Genomic DNA, 13,915 nt, shown 5'->3' on the forward strand with positions numbered 1-13,915 from the left:
TTCCCCTGAAGTTAGGGAGGGAATAAAACCCCTCAACTAAGTGCCAGGCGGGTAATTAATCCCTTTAACTACGAACAATCATGCTTAAACTACATAATCTTTTCTCCCTGGAATGGAGATAAGAAACGCCCTAACCTTTGTAATAGAGATTGATAGGATTGAATCAACTGGTATAAATACAGTTGTAACAAGACAGAAACACTCAGAACTTAGAACAGAATCAAGAAGACAGAACCTACACGGAGCCTAGAGACAGAAGAACTTCGCTGGAGAGAGCATGCCGGAGGATCCTGGAGAGGGACTGGCCTCGGAGCCTAGAGACAGAGCCTAGCGGGAGAACATGGCAAGGGATCCTGGACTGAACCTGACTACAGAGATTGGCAGGAGAACCTGACTGGAACCTGGACACTGAACCTGACTGGAGAGGCTGGACAGAACCTGGCTGGAGAACCTAGCGAGGGAACATGGCTACAGAACCTCGCTTGAGATCCGAAGCAGAACCTCTCTGGAGTTCCAGACCAGAACTTGGCTGGAGATCCTGGCTAGGCTGCTGATCAACTGAACGCTGTCTCCGTGTCCTTCCTTCTTTGCCGACTCCGTCCACACCTTTGGGGACCCCTGGACCCGCTGGGGTTGGACCCCGGCACTCTTGCACAGATGATCCCATTGATGTGCCAACAGCAATCAAGGCTCAACTACAATAGGAGGGTGTACAAAGCCCACACGGTGGAGGGTCGGGGGAAGAACTTGGGCGTGCTCAGCTCAGATGACAGGGAGGTTGTGCTACTGGACCCTACAGGACACCTACTACATTAGGCCACTTTACCAAGCCCAGGAAGTGTAGCAACTCTACTGAATACATAGAAACAAACACAGGGAAGCTGCCAGAATGAGGAGGAGACAAAGAAACATGTCCCAAAAGAAAGAACAGAACAAAACTCCAGAAAAAGAACTAAATAAAAATAGAGACAAACAATGTATTAGATGCAGAGTTCAAATCATTGGTTATAAGGATGCTCAATAAACTTAGTAAATGAACTTAGAGAGAACAAGATGAACCCAAAGAGGCCCACACCAAGACACATAATAATTAAAATACATAGGTTAAAGACAAAGAGAGAATCTTAAAAGCAGCAAGAGAAAAGCAGTTAGTTACCTACAAGGGAGCTCCCATTAGACTGTCAGTTGATTTTTCAATAGAAACTTTGCAGGACAGAAGGGATTGGCAACTCCCCCCACCCCCAAAAACAAAACAAAACAGCTAAAGAAGTTCATTATCACCAAATCAATAGTACATGAAATGTTAAAGGGTCTTCTGTAGGAAGAAGAAAAAAGATAAAGGTATAAACAATACAATGGCAATAAGTACATATCTATCAACAATCGAATCTAAAGAACAAACGAACAAGCAGAACAGAAACAGACTTATAGATACAGAAAACGATTTGGGGGAGGAAAGGGAATTGGGTGTAAAGGGTGAAAGGAATAAGCGATACAAATTGGAAGTAACAGAACAGTCATGGGAATATAAAGTACAGCATAGGGAATATCTATCTATAATAATAAAAGCATAATATGCTAATTAACCTGACGACCTTCTGGACAAAGCTGTGGCGGCAGCAGAGGCAGAGGCAGCTGCCGCAGAGGGTGGGGACCAAAGCAGCCATCATGGCGGGGCTAAGCCCCTTGCACGAATTTTGTACATCGGGTCTCTAGTAGTCAGTAATATTCTAATAACTATGTATGGTGTCAGATGGGTACAAGATCTATTGGGATGATCACAGTAAGTTATATAATGTCTAATCACTGGGGTGTACACCTAAAACTAATATAATATTGTATGTCAACTGTAATTGAAAAATAAAAAATGTTTTAAAATATAAATAAAAATGGCTTCCTAAGTTAAGCCCCTTTTTGCTAGAATACTTACTTGGTTGAGTCCCTAGTACAAAGTGCTATGCCCTTCTTAATAACACTGAATATTCCCCAGAGAAAAGTATCTCTGGCTATTGCTACCTACTTATTTCATGCCAGATGTCAGGTGAGGTACATCAGGACATTGTATTAAATTTAGAGCACAGAATATTATTTCTGTTAAAGAGTAAGCAAAGACGGTAATGAGAAATAAAGGCAATTTTTATTGTGACTGGACAGAGAGTAAATGTTTACTTGCCATTTATTACTTTGGAAAATAAGACAAGAGATAAATAAGAAATTATAATAAAAATAAACAATTTAACAGTTTTTTTTTTTAAAAAAGAGGGAGTGACCGACAGTGTCAAATGCTGCTGATACACTGAGTAAGAAGAAGCGAGAGAATAGAGCATTGTATTCCACAACACAAAGATCCTTGGTGACCTTCACAAGAAGGTCTGAATTCCCACTGCCATTGAACTCCTGGACTAGCATCGTGACTGATCTCCTTTGCTCTAATAATTCTGCTATTCAAGAATGTCCTCTATGTTACTGTCAGTGTTATCTTTCTAAAACATAAATTCTCCTACACTGTCACTCAGCTAAAAAAATCTTGCCCTATAGTATATGATCTACAGCAGTAGCAGCCTTAGGGTACACATCAAAATCACCTGGAGGTAAATAGGCTCTAATAGCCAAGATTCTGTCTCAGTATCTTGGGGGAGACCTAGGAACTCAAATATTTTTTAAGTAATAGCCCAAATAATGGTTATAAACCATGCAGACCAAAGGACAAAGTCCAAATTCTAACTTAGCAAAGCAAAGTTTTTCCAAATTTGGTCTCAAACTTCCTGACTAGCTTCTTCCTATTCTACTCTAGACAGCAACTATATGCTTCTACAAGCTCAAACTAATCACTCAAATTAAATGCATTTCCCTGAACGTGCCATTTTCTTCCAGATATTACTGTCTTTTACACAAGCTGCTTCTGCTGCCTAGAAGGCTCCACTAATCTGGCTGTGCCCAGCAAACTGTGACTCATGCTTCAAGAACCAGCTTAAATGTCACTGCTAGTGTGAGGCCTTGTCCAGCTCCCCAAACTCTGTTAAGCATTTCTATACAACATTTATCACACTTTCTGCCTACTCTTCAACTCCAGGAGGCAGAGATGTGCACTGTCAACACACTACCTAGCACGCTGCAGATATTCAATAACCATGAATGACTGCTGATCCGACCCTAAGGCATGCTAGTAGAAAGTGCTCCAAGGATTAAGACACTGCCACTGCAAGTACTGGGGAAGTCAGGAACAGATCTGTCTGGAGGACACACCACTATATGCGACATGAAGTATGACTGGAACTTAGCACAAAGGGAATGAGAGACACTCATTTCTTCTTTTACTAAGACAGATACGGACTTAATGTCAAAAACAGGGTTTGAAATCTATAGATAAGGTTTCAAATAAACATCTTAAGCTTTTGTCTTAAAAGACGTTTCAAAAAACTAAACAAAATCCGACCTTTTACAACCAGTTTGGTGGATCTAGTAATTGCCTCACCCCCTTTTGCAGGATGGGACTCACAGCTCTTGTTCTAACTTAGTTCATTAAAGTAACATTCTAGGGAGACTAAGGCCACACACTGAACCTTACACAAGCTTATCAGCTTTACTTACTCCTGACAGGTATGAGGGACAGTGTGTGGTAGATTGGCACAAATCTCTCACCTGTACCCCCCAAAAACTTATTCCATATCTCTTATTTAGAAATGGATCTAAAAAGTTCCCACGGTTCCCAGAGACTGTCTTACTTAGCTGCTCCATGAACAAATCTCTGCGACTTCTTTAGTTCTAAAACCACCCCCAGAGTACTTAGTCTGTATCTTAGCAGATAGCGCCTCAAAACTTCTTAGAAAAATCAGAATCTGGCAATTTTCTGGTTCATCTGTGGGTAAATCTTTGAGGGCAACTAATTTCTGAATACTGACACAACAGAATTTATAAAGCAGTTTTAATCAAATACAATTTAAAAACCAATACAGTATTAGAAAAATATATGATGTAAAAGGAATATAACCATAATGCTTTTCATGCAAAAACATCTACTTTGTATGCACAATACAATAAAAAAGTAAGATTTGATATTTTGTTTTAAAAATCTTGATCTTTGGCATTTGGATTTTTTCAAATTTAAGACTACTATTATTCCCTTTATGCCCACAAAACCAGTCAACCACCTGAATAGGATTTACTTTTGAATTGTGGAAACACACATTGCTTACCTGGGGGGAAATAAACTGGGGAGGCACTTGCGCCCGGAGACTAGGAGAAGAATTTAGTGGTTGCACTGGTGTGTGCATACCTCTCGATTGTGCTGTGCTATTTCCAAACAAACCATGATTGCCACCCTGCAAACATAACGCAACAGTAAGGCTTTTTGTTAACGTAAGAAAATGCAAATAAGAAACAGTCCAGATATTCCATCCCTCAGAAGAATTGCATCTTATTTTCCATTGACTCACAGAATTTTATACCTGAAAAGTCCTGATCTTGGAATGCTCAGGAATATTATTCTAATTCAATCATGGCCATATTATTACCACCCCTGTAATCTGATTAACTCTATAAACCAAAAGGGTTAAATTTAGTCAAATGTTAGAAAAGGCACTCATTTTATTTATTTATTTATTTTTGTATTGAAAGGCACAGGCCATATAAGATTTATTTCAACTTTCTTTAAGATTGGGTTTACCATATTTATTCTCAAGCCTTATTAACTGAGATCCATCTTGAAAGGCAACTGAGTAAAAATGCAGGCTTATGAATAACATTACTGTGAAACAACACATGATATTAGTTCTCTGGTTAGTTCAATCATAAAGTCAGCGCCAACCAGTTATGAGCCCAATTCCATGAGAACCCTACTCCAGATCTGAATACCCTTCCCTGTCTTGGGTCTGCTTGGTCCCTTCTTTGCTAGATGAGGAGATCTGAATCAATCACAGTGAGATGAAAAGAACGGGGAAAAGAGAAAAATCTTTACAGGGACACCAAAACGAACATTACTCACCTGTAACTTCCCATTCAAATGTATGACAATTAGTCTAGTTAATAAACAAACTTAACTGCCTGGTTTCTGGAGGACCAGCTCACTGGAGCAGTTTTAGACTATTCCAAAAAGCTACAGAAAGGGGGGCTGTATGGCCCTTTCGTCTTGAGAAAAGTCCTTCAGCAAAGACACCACACACCATACCTGATACTGCGTTCCCTCTGACTGAGGCAGTTTTCTGCACCACCTTCACTTGGCCTCTTCAAGGCCTAGCTCAGGGGTTGTCCTCACTAAGAAAGTTTTTCCTCAAAACCTTCCTCATTCACATTCAAATGAACTAAGCCCACCTCTGTGTTCTCAAAACACTTTAAAACTCTCTGATAATGTCCATCATCAAATTACATTTTAGTTATTTTCCATTTGGTCTTCCCACCACATGTCCTTCTTTGTATTCCCAAAGCTCAATAAAGCCCTGGTCTGTAGGATGAGCACATCATTTGCAAACATCCATGACCCACCAATTTCATCTACTTGAAGACGGCCCACTGAGCACTGTCAGTGAAGACAGCTATACCATTGCTTGTATCAAGCATGTGTACAATGAACCGAAGGAACCACCATCACCTTATCCCTGGAATCATGGGGATAAGGTATTTTACAAAATTTCGTAATGGCATTAAGTTCTAGAATACTAAAGACATTTTAATGGCTTAATGATTTAAAAAAGATTAAGGGAATGCTGCAGGGAAATTAATAAACTTGAAAGCACTGAAAATAAAAATGATTATGAACATAAAGTAGAAATGGCAATACAAAAATCTGTCTACCTAAAAAGAAAATCAAAAGATTCACCATAAAATTTAAATCTCCCAAAGAATTGTTTAAACAAGAAAACACTAATTCTAAAAACTTGAATAGTATCTCTTTTTCTCCTGTCTTACTAATCAAAGTGTCACCCTAAGGTGAAATGACTCAGCTCTAACTTTTCTGTGGCCATGATAGTAGTCAACAGCTTAGCTAATAATCATTCCTAAAAAACAGGAAGCATTTATTTTGCTAAGAATATTCTGCAAGGTCAGGATGGCTGAGTGATCTAAGGTGCCAAGTGGTCTAGCAGCGGTCGCCAATTGATGGTCCGTGGACCACTGGTGGTCTGTGAGGTCCGAAAGGTTGGCGACCGCTGGTCTAAGGAATATTTTGCTAAGACTGTTCTCACTGACACTTTACTATCAAACTAATAATCTTGTATTACATGTTAATTATTCATATGGACTGGTCCTTGAATGGTGGGGTTTCTGGTAGCTAAAGTCCTTGCCATATTCCATGTTTAAACAAGTCCAAAGCTGCTTTGTGAGGATCATTTTTAATTTTAATCTCTTTTGGTAAGAAGTATTAAAAGGAACTTGCTGGTTTGGCTCAGTGGATAGAGTGTCGACCTGCGGACTGAATGGTTCCGGGTTCGACTCCGGTCAACAGCATATGCACAGGTTGCAGGCTCGATCCCCTGTAGGGGGTGTGCAGGAGGCAGCCGATCAATGATTCTTTCTTATCATTGATGTTTCTATCTCTCCCTCTCTGAAATCAATAAAAATACATTAAAAATAAAGGAACTTGCTATTTTTTAAAAAAATATATTTTATTGATTTTTTATAGAGAGGAAGGGAGAGAGATAGTTAGAAACATCGATGAGAGAGAAACATCGATCAGTTGCCTCCTGCACATCTCCCACTGGGAATGTGTCCGCAACCCAGGTACATGCCCTTGACCGGAATCAAACCTGGGACCTTTCAGTCCGCAGGCTGACGCTCTATCCACTGAGCCAAACCGGTTTAGGCGGAACTTGCTATTTTTAGCTTTTGTAAAATCAAGCCCTCCTTTCCTAGGCCTAGTAGACAGATTCTACCCCACTTCCACCAAAGATTTTAGGTTTTCATTATCAAGTGTCTCTAAAGCCATGCCAAGCAGTTTGATATATCTGATGTGGTCACTATTATAGAGAAGTCAACAGTATTCTATCAAAAAAAAATACCTTCTCTATTTTTTTCTTCTGTATTTTTTTATATGAAATGTTGGCTTTACAAGCTAGTCATTTTCTTGGCTCAGAAGTAGCTATTGTGCACAGCAATGTATTTAGTGGCAATCATACAGGTCGAGTCTTTTAGAAATTAGGAAAATGGTCACCAAAATGTACACATTAATGATAATTTACCTGGCTCTCTAAAACTTTACTGTGATATGTAAGGCTTTTATGATGACCTAAGTCCTCATAAGTATTGGTGAAATTTGCCACAACGACAGTGTTTTAACATACAAAGGTACATACATTAAAAAGAGTTACCAAGCTCATTGAAATCTTATGTGATTTGAAAAAAACACACCAAAAAAACCCTTACATTTAAGTCTGTATTTAAAAAACACCATGAAAAAACCATGACCACATTTGGATAGCGTGCGTGTATCGACCTGGCTCACGATGGACTTTGCAGCATTCCACAGATCAACAGGACAACGAGGAATGACCTTTTCACAGAGTCCAGGGCACAGCTGGGTTGGCTGGCCTGTTACACTAATGTTTATGTATAACAGCATTTGATTATCATGTGACCCTGGAAGCATGTTCATAATTATAATTAACAAAGAGTGTTTTGACTACTTTATATTTTCTATACCTCCACTGGAGACAAAAGGGCCCCCCCCAAAACACTGATATAATTGTTCTTCTATGTTAATATTAGTAATACATATCCTTATCCTCTGTGGAAACATTAAGAGAAACAGTGAAATATAAAGGAAAAAAATTACCTGTAACTCCCAATCTAGAGATAACCAATCTGAACACATGGATATAGTATAATCCATTAAAAATGTGCTATAACCCATATGAACACATGGATATACTATCCATTTTTTAAAATATGCTAAGGCAATAACTAAGGAAAATATCATCGTAGAGTCACTGTCATAAAGGAATTGTCTCCAAATTCCTGGTTTTCTCAACAAAAACTGCAACAGAGATCCTGCGGGGTGACAGACAAAGGCCTGCTGCGTCCCCTCAGTCCTGCGAAAGCAAGTGGGCATCACCATGGCAGCCTTGCCCGTCTTGTTTCTATGGCATGCCCTTCCCCAGAGACTCACAGATCAGACCCTAGGAAAGGGGCTGCTCCAGGCTGAAGAAAACACTGCCAAGCCTGAGCAGCATCATCTTATCAAAGCTTAGTTATCTAATAAAGTTAACTTTCTCTGGGTAATTATTATATTTCACACTTTAAAGATACTAGATTTTAAGATGCGATAGCCCTCAATTAGCAGTTTTATTAAATTGAAAATACCTTCAAAGTATTAGTACTTGACATTTAATCTAATGTTGAAAATGGCAAATATGTTGCTAAATTAGATGATGTAAGTTACCTATGTAGCCTCTTTAACATTTTCCTTAGGCAGTTATTAGTTGACTAGAGAGCAAGGGATGAGAAGACAAAAGAAACAGATTTAAAATAAAATCCATGTTGAGAAACATGAAGAGAGATGGGTTCTATGGGCTGAAAGATCTAAAGCCTATACTTAATATCATTCTGTGCATTCAGTAATCAACAAATTTCCCAAGACAGACAAATGATGCAATAAACTTCAGACCAGGGCCAAGGCGAGGCCACAGTCAAGCAGTTATAAATTTGAGAGGCCTCCTTACTTGTCTAGCAGCGAAGTTTTGGGGGTTGAGCCCTGTGCCGATTGCTCCAAGGCTGACGTTGGATAGTGTGGAACCAGAGGGAGACAGCTTGTAGCTGGGAGAAGGGGAGAAGGGAGAGCAGGGAGCCTCATCCCCAAGGCACCCATCTTGATTGGAGAAAGGCAAAGTCAGCTGAAAAGTAGTAGTTAGCCAATCACCAGGGTTGGTTAGTGAAGCAACAGAATGCAAGAAGGGAAAAGAGAAAAAACACTAGGAATAAACAATGTTAGAGTGTATTAGCAATAAACAAGGACAGAATTTGGATCTGATAATAATCATCACACTTTGCCCAACAGACACCATCTGTCATCTTCTTGGATATAAATTTTTCTTATCCTCTAAGTTAGTAACACATTCTGTCCATTGCACTAAGACAGAAATTGCCAGACACTTTATTTTTATGCATCTAATATTGATTAGTCTTTGCAGCGGCAGAAATAGAAGCCAGAGTAAACCTTCTTGTGAATACTGTGGTGTCTGGGCCAGGATCAATGGTGTCAAAAATGTGCCAGATCTAAAAATGTTGGTTTTAACTGCTTTCTGAAGACCATGAACACTGCAAGCCGGTATTCTGAATTCAGGAATAAGCTCCTCCATTAGAAATGTTAAAAAATCAAAGCAAATAGGTATTCATGATTTGTTTAAATCAGGTAGTTAAGAATTTGAAATTACACCACTGTAACTAAATAGATCACTAAAGAAATGAAAAAAGATCAGCAAAGAACACTTAGAAATAGCAAAGGAGAAAGTTTTGGGTTATCGTGACAGCTAGAAGGCAAGGCTTTCGAAGACACAGAGTATTTGCATAAGATATTGAAATTTAATTTTCAACTGCACAAAAAGTAGCAGAAAAAATAATTCAGAAACGTCTCTAAAATTTCTTCTACATGTTTTCATTTCCCCCATTATGTATAATTAGACAATTTCTCTTCTCCAAACTTCATAAACTTTTTAAAACTTAGACCTTCTTCACAATGCTCATATCGATACCTAAAGACTGATGGTTCTAGCTCCTGCATAATCACCAGTGAACATCAACTGTTTTCATGTCACCATTTAAATCAGATGATGTTTATGTTTTATTCATTAATTTAGTTCAGTAATTCTATGCTTCCTCCTGGAATTATCAAAGGACAAATAGAAACCAAAGTGGTTCTCATAAATTATCTTAAATAAAGGATTCAACTCACCTTCTCAAAATAAGGCCCACTATCTGTGGTTCCCATGTCTTTGGAATTAGGTGGACGGAACCCAGATCGATCCTTCCTCATGATATCATTAAAATCCCCGAGATTCATTGCTCGCTTGTCCACATCAAATTTTTTATCTGTAAGGCTCCCTGAAAGGTACCACAGAAAGAGTAAAAAATTCAAGAATCAATGCCTCCCTCATGACCAAGAGTGACCTGCACCATTCTCCTCCCTGGGGTGCTGGGTATAAGACCAAAAGAGCTCTCGATGGTTCCGGCTGCTGGTGATCCTCCCTGGAACACGTGGGTTCTTTTTGTTTAATTAAAAGAACAACACCACCACAAACAAACAAACCCAAAATGTACCAGTTGTAGTTTGTTTTCTATGGAAGACTGAAAGACAACCTTAGGGCTAAGTCAGATTTTTCTTGGTGAAAATCTGACTTAAAAAAATTTATTCTGGCTATTGATATGTTTGATGAGTATCTTGCTCATACATTCAAATGTCCTCAGTGACAGAATTTGTTTCTTGCTGCTTTTATAGCATCTGTTAGAGACAAATGATTGGAGTTGTGAAACACAGTTATCTATAACAATAAAAGCGTAATAAGCTAATTAGACCAGACATCCTTTGGACAAAACCGGTGGCTAGAGGGAAGCCCAGGTCCTGGGTCCTGGGTGCCTGCTGGTGGCCGGAGAGAAGTCTGGGTCCCGGGTGCCTGTTGGTGGCCACAGGGAAGCCCGGGTCCCAGGTGCCAGAGGGAAGCTGGTGCCGGCAGCTGGGAAAGGAAGGCCTACTCTTGCACGAATTTCATGCATCGGGCCTCTAGTTAGGAATAAAAGGATCAAAGAGGCATAACTGTTGCTTCTGAAATTTAGAACTTGAACACAGGAGATGGTGTGCCACATTACTTGTGCCGTGTAACTTTCCAGGTGCAATGATTACTTCCACTTTTCTTTCACAGCTTTATAAATTTGCTATTATACACTGACATGATCAGTGACCCAGAAGCTTATTCCTAGTTATTCTCATATTTAAAATATCACAGATCAAAGACTATGTCCCTATTATCCAGGTCTGTTTTGCTTTCTTCTTGGCTTGATTCTTTTTAAGTTTCTCAGGGTGAGCAGCAGCATCTTTCTGAAGATCCCACAGACAAAGGGCTGACCCTGCATCGGCTCCACTTGTAAGGGGAGAGTCAGTCAATGATGAAACATCCCAGGGCAGATAGGACTGGCAACCTGAGAGCTGAGTCTGGGCAGGGCCACAGACATTTTGTTTGGCCACATACAGCATTTTTAAAAACTGGAATTAGCTTCCAATATTTAAAAATCAGGATATCAATATACATCTGAATTTCTTCTGGCCTCTCTTCAAAAACCAGAAGATCTGGCAAAAGTATTATTGTCTGAGTCTGAGCTCCTCCATGGCAACAACTGCTAAGAGCCGAGCAAGGCTGATTCCTTTAGGTGGTACATCCACTCTCCACAGCTAACCAGTAGCCTCCAAGTCCTGATTTCTTATACTTGGCACACACCACTCATTTACATTACTTTCTTGGCTCTTGCAGTCATTTGAATTTTTAAGCCCTACCTAGTGTCTGGCACAGTACCTTCCACAGAGTAAGTGTTCAATACGTGTCTACTGAACTGCATCCATCCCAACTCAAACTGAGCAGGGGATCCCAACAGGATGTCATTAAGAAAAATATTCCATTCATATTAGTGGAGTGATACACACCTACAGACAAATCCATTTTGCTGCTTGGATTATCTTCAGTTTGATTCTGAAAAGTAAAGAACAAGAGGGAAAAATTAAAGGTTTGAATTAAATGTTGAATCAGAGAAGAAATGGTATTATTCATGTAAGAGTCCCATTTTATTACTGGCACTACACAAGGACAATAACACTTAGAATAAAGACAAAAATACTTTTGATTGCTGCTGGTGCCTATATTCCTAAATTCAATTTTCACATAGAATTAGCTTCAGTTAATCTATGGACAGAGCAATAGCTAAATAGCTGCTTGTAGAAATAAACCCCTGTCCTCAAGTTCAAGTCAGCTCAGGATCAAATTTCATAAGTGGCAGCCAAATGATGACAACTTCTTCTCGTGACTTGTCAAGTCATCAAATCTGGAAATGTGCAGCCAAGTCAAAGTCATTTATTTGTCTTTTGGCAACCAGGGCCAGGGTGTCCCCATAATGTTCCCAAGAGATAAAAGAAATTAGAAATTCTACAAGAATTCCCTACATAATTAATCACAAATAATCTCTCTAGTTATTTTGCTACTGTCGTCTTTTAAAACTGATACAGTAGTTGGGAAAACTATATCAATTTTAAGTGCCGGTCTCTTTTTTCCCTACCTGCAAAAATAAAAAAAATTACAAGGACTACAACTTAAAAACATACGCATAACCTTTAAATATTGGAGCATTTCATTAAGAATAAGAGAACAGAAAACAAATCTACTCCAAACCAGGAACACTGTTTAACCAGTTTCAAAATCTGTAATTTTGTACTATATGTGGCAATGGTCTTAAAATTTGTACTAAAATTAAAAGTCGGGATACATTTACACATAGGAAAAAATAAAACTTACCAGCAATCCCATATTTGAAAACTGTTTGGCAATAGGATTCATCCATGAATCATTGTTTCCTCCTTTTAGTGCGCACTACAGAAATGAAATATGTAACCTCAAAATCAAATAATTTATTTTTTCAACTTCATATCTGAATTACATAAGTACAGATTGAAAGTACAGAACCACGAGTTTACCTTTTTGAACCCTAATTATTCCTCTTTAATTATGTTTATTTTCATATTTCATATATTAGTCTAAAAGACTAATAAGGCTTAGATATATCTGTTTTCATTGTTATTTTATTTCTGTCACACTGAATTAAAATTAACTGGAAAAATATACAGTCAATATCAGATTTTATAAATTATAATGTTTGCATGCGTGTACCTTCCCTTTTAGTATCTCCTTGTAATCCAAGCCAGTTGTTATCAGAAAACAAATGTTTGATGCTAGTGCATGAAGCCATATTAAACTGGTCATTATTCTCTCTGTGGGTACAATGAAAAACTTATCCATGTAGTACGTTCATCTGTTTGCTCACGGTATAAAAGACATGGGTCCCCAATGGGAAAGAAGTCTAGCAGAAGACACCATCACCACCTTATTGCAAAATAAGGCAGACGTGAGTTTTTGTTTGTTTCTTAATGGGTCAAATTAGTTTCTCCCCTGAACAAGACATTAATCACCAGCTCCACTTTTACTTCTATGGAGAAAGCAGGTGGAACTATGATACGGACTTGCTGGGGGTAGGGGTGATGTGATGGGGGTTTGTGCACTTGCACATTCTACAATTAAAAAATTGTGTTCTGATATTTGTCTTATCAATTTATTATTCTTGAAAGTAATAAGGTACTTAAGTTCAGGTACATGTTTAAAGGTAAAAAAAAAAAAACCACCCCTCAATGGCGGGAGGGGAGAATCGGTCCTTACTGTTTAATGGGTATAGAGAGTTTGTTCTGCAAGATAAAAAGAGTTTTGTGGATAGGTGGTGATGGCAGCACAACAATGTAATGTATTTAATGCCACTGTTGGAAAAGGGTTCTGGGCCTTGGAATTTCCTGAATTAGATAAAAACCAGCTATGCTGATTGCCACTGCAGAAGCTATCTTACTTTGGTTTCTATACATATTCATGAGGATTTACTCTAAGGACTTCCTTGGCTTTAAAACGCAATAGCATAAAACACTTATAGAATATGCCTTGAAAGCTTCCAAAGAATAATTATAATATAGAAACTAAAAGTAAAAACAATCTATCTTTGAAAATTCCATTTTACCCATAGCAACAGTTCTGTGGTCCGTGGTTTCAAAGTCGTGGGGAAGGAACATGAGGGGTAAAGAGGAAGCAGTTATTTGTTCCCAAGAAAATATTTTTCTCTCTTACTTAGGACCTCAGGGACGCCAGCTGCCCTACTTCTTCTACTAAAAAATCTCAGCTCTGCCTTCTAA

At 38.7% G+C, this 13,915-nt stretch overlaps 1 protein-coding gene across 10 annotated transcripts in view; it reads right to left on the reverse strand.

The window, feature by feature from the left end:
- The window catches only part of TNRC6B (trinucleotide repeat containing adaptor 6B), a 244,137-nt gene that overhangs the window by 43,298 nt on the left and 186,924 nt on the right, over positions 1-13,915 (reverse strand). For 6 of the 10 annotated variants that reach the window (XM_059681456.1, XM_059681459.1, XM_059681454.1 and 3 more), the window contains 5 exons: positions 12,483-12,557; positions 11,621-11,666; positions 9,881-10,029; positions 8,652-8,822; positions 4,197-4,322 (listed from right to left, as the gene is read on the reverse strand). In XM_059681456.1, coding sequence (XP_059537439.1) covers positions 4,197-4,322; positions 8,652-8,822; positions 9,881-10,029; positions 11,621-11,666; positions 12,483-12,557 — 567 coding nt within the window. The remainder of the gene's footprint in view (positions 1-4,196; positions 4,323-8,651; positions 8,823-9,880; positions 10,030-11,620; positions 11,667-12,482; positions 12,558-13,915) is intronic. The other 4 variants (XM_059681458.1, XM_059681460.1, XM_059681461.1 and 1 more) reach the window with 4 other exon arrangements.

The sequence above is a fragment of the Myotis daubentonii genome, chromosome 2, assembly GCF_963259705.1.
Source record: "Myotis daubentonii chromosome 2, mMyoDau2.1, whole genome shotgun sequence".
NCBI lineage: Eukaryota > Metazoa > Chordata > Mammalia > Chiroptera > Vespertilionidae > Myotis > Myotis daubentonii.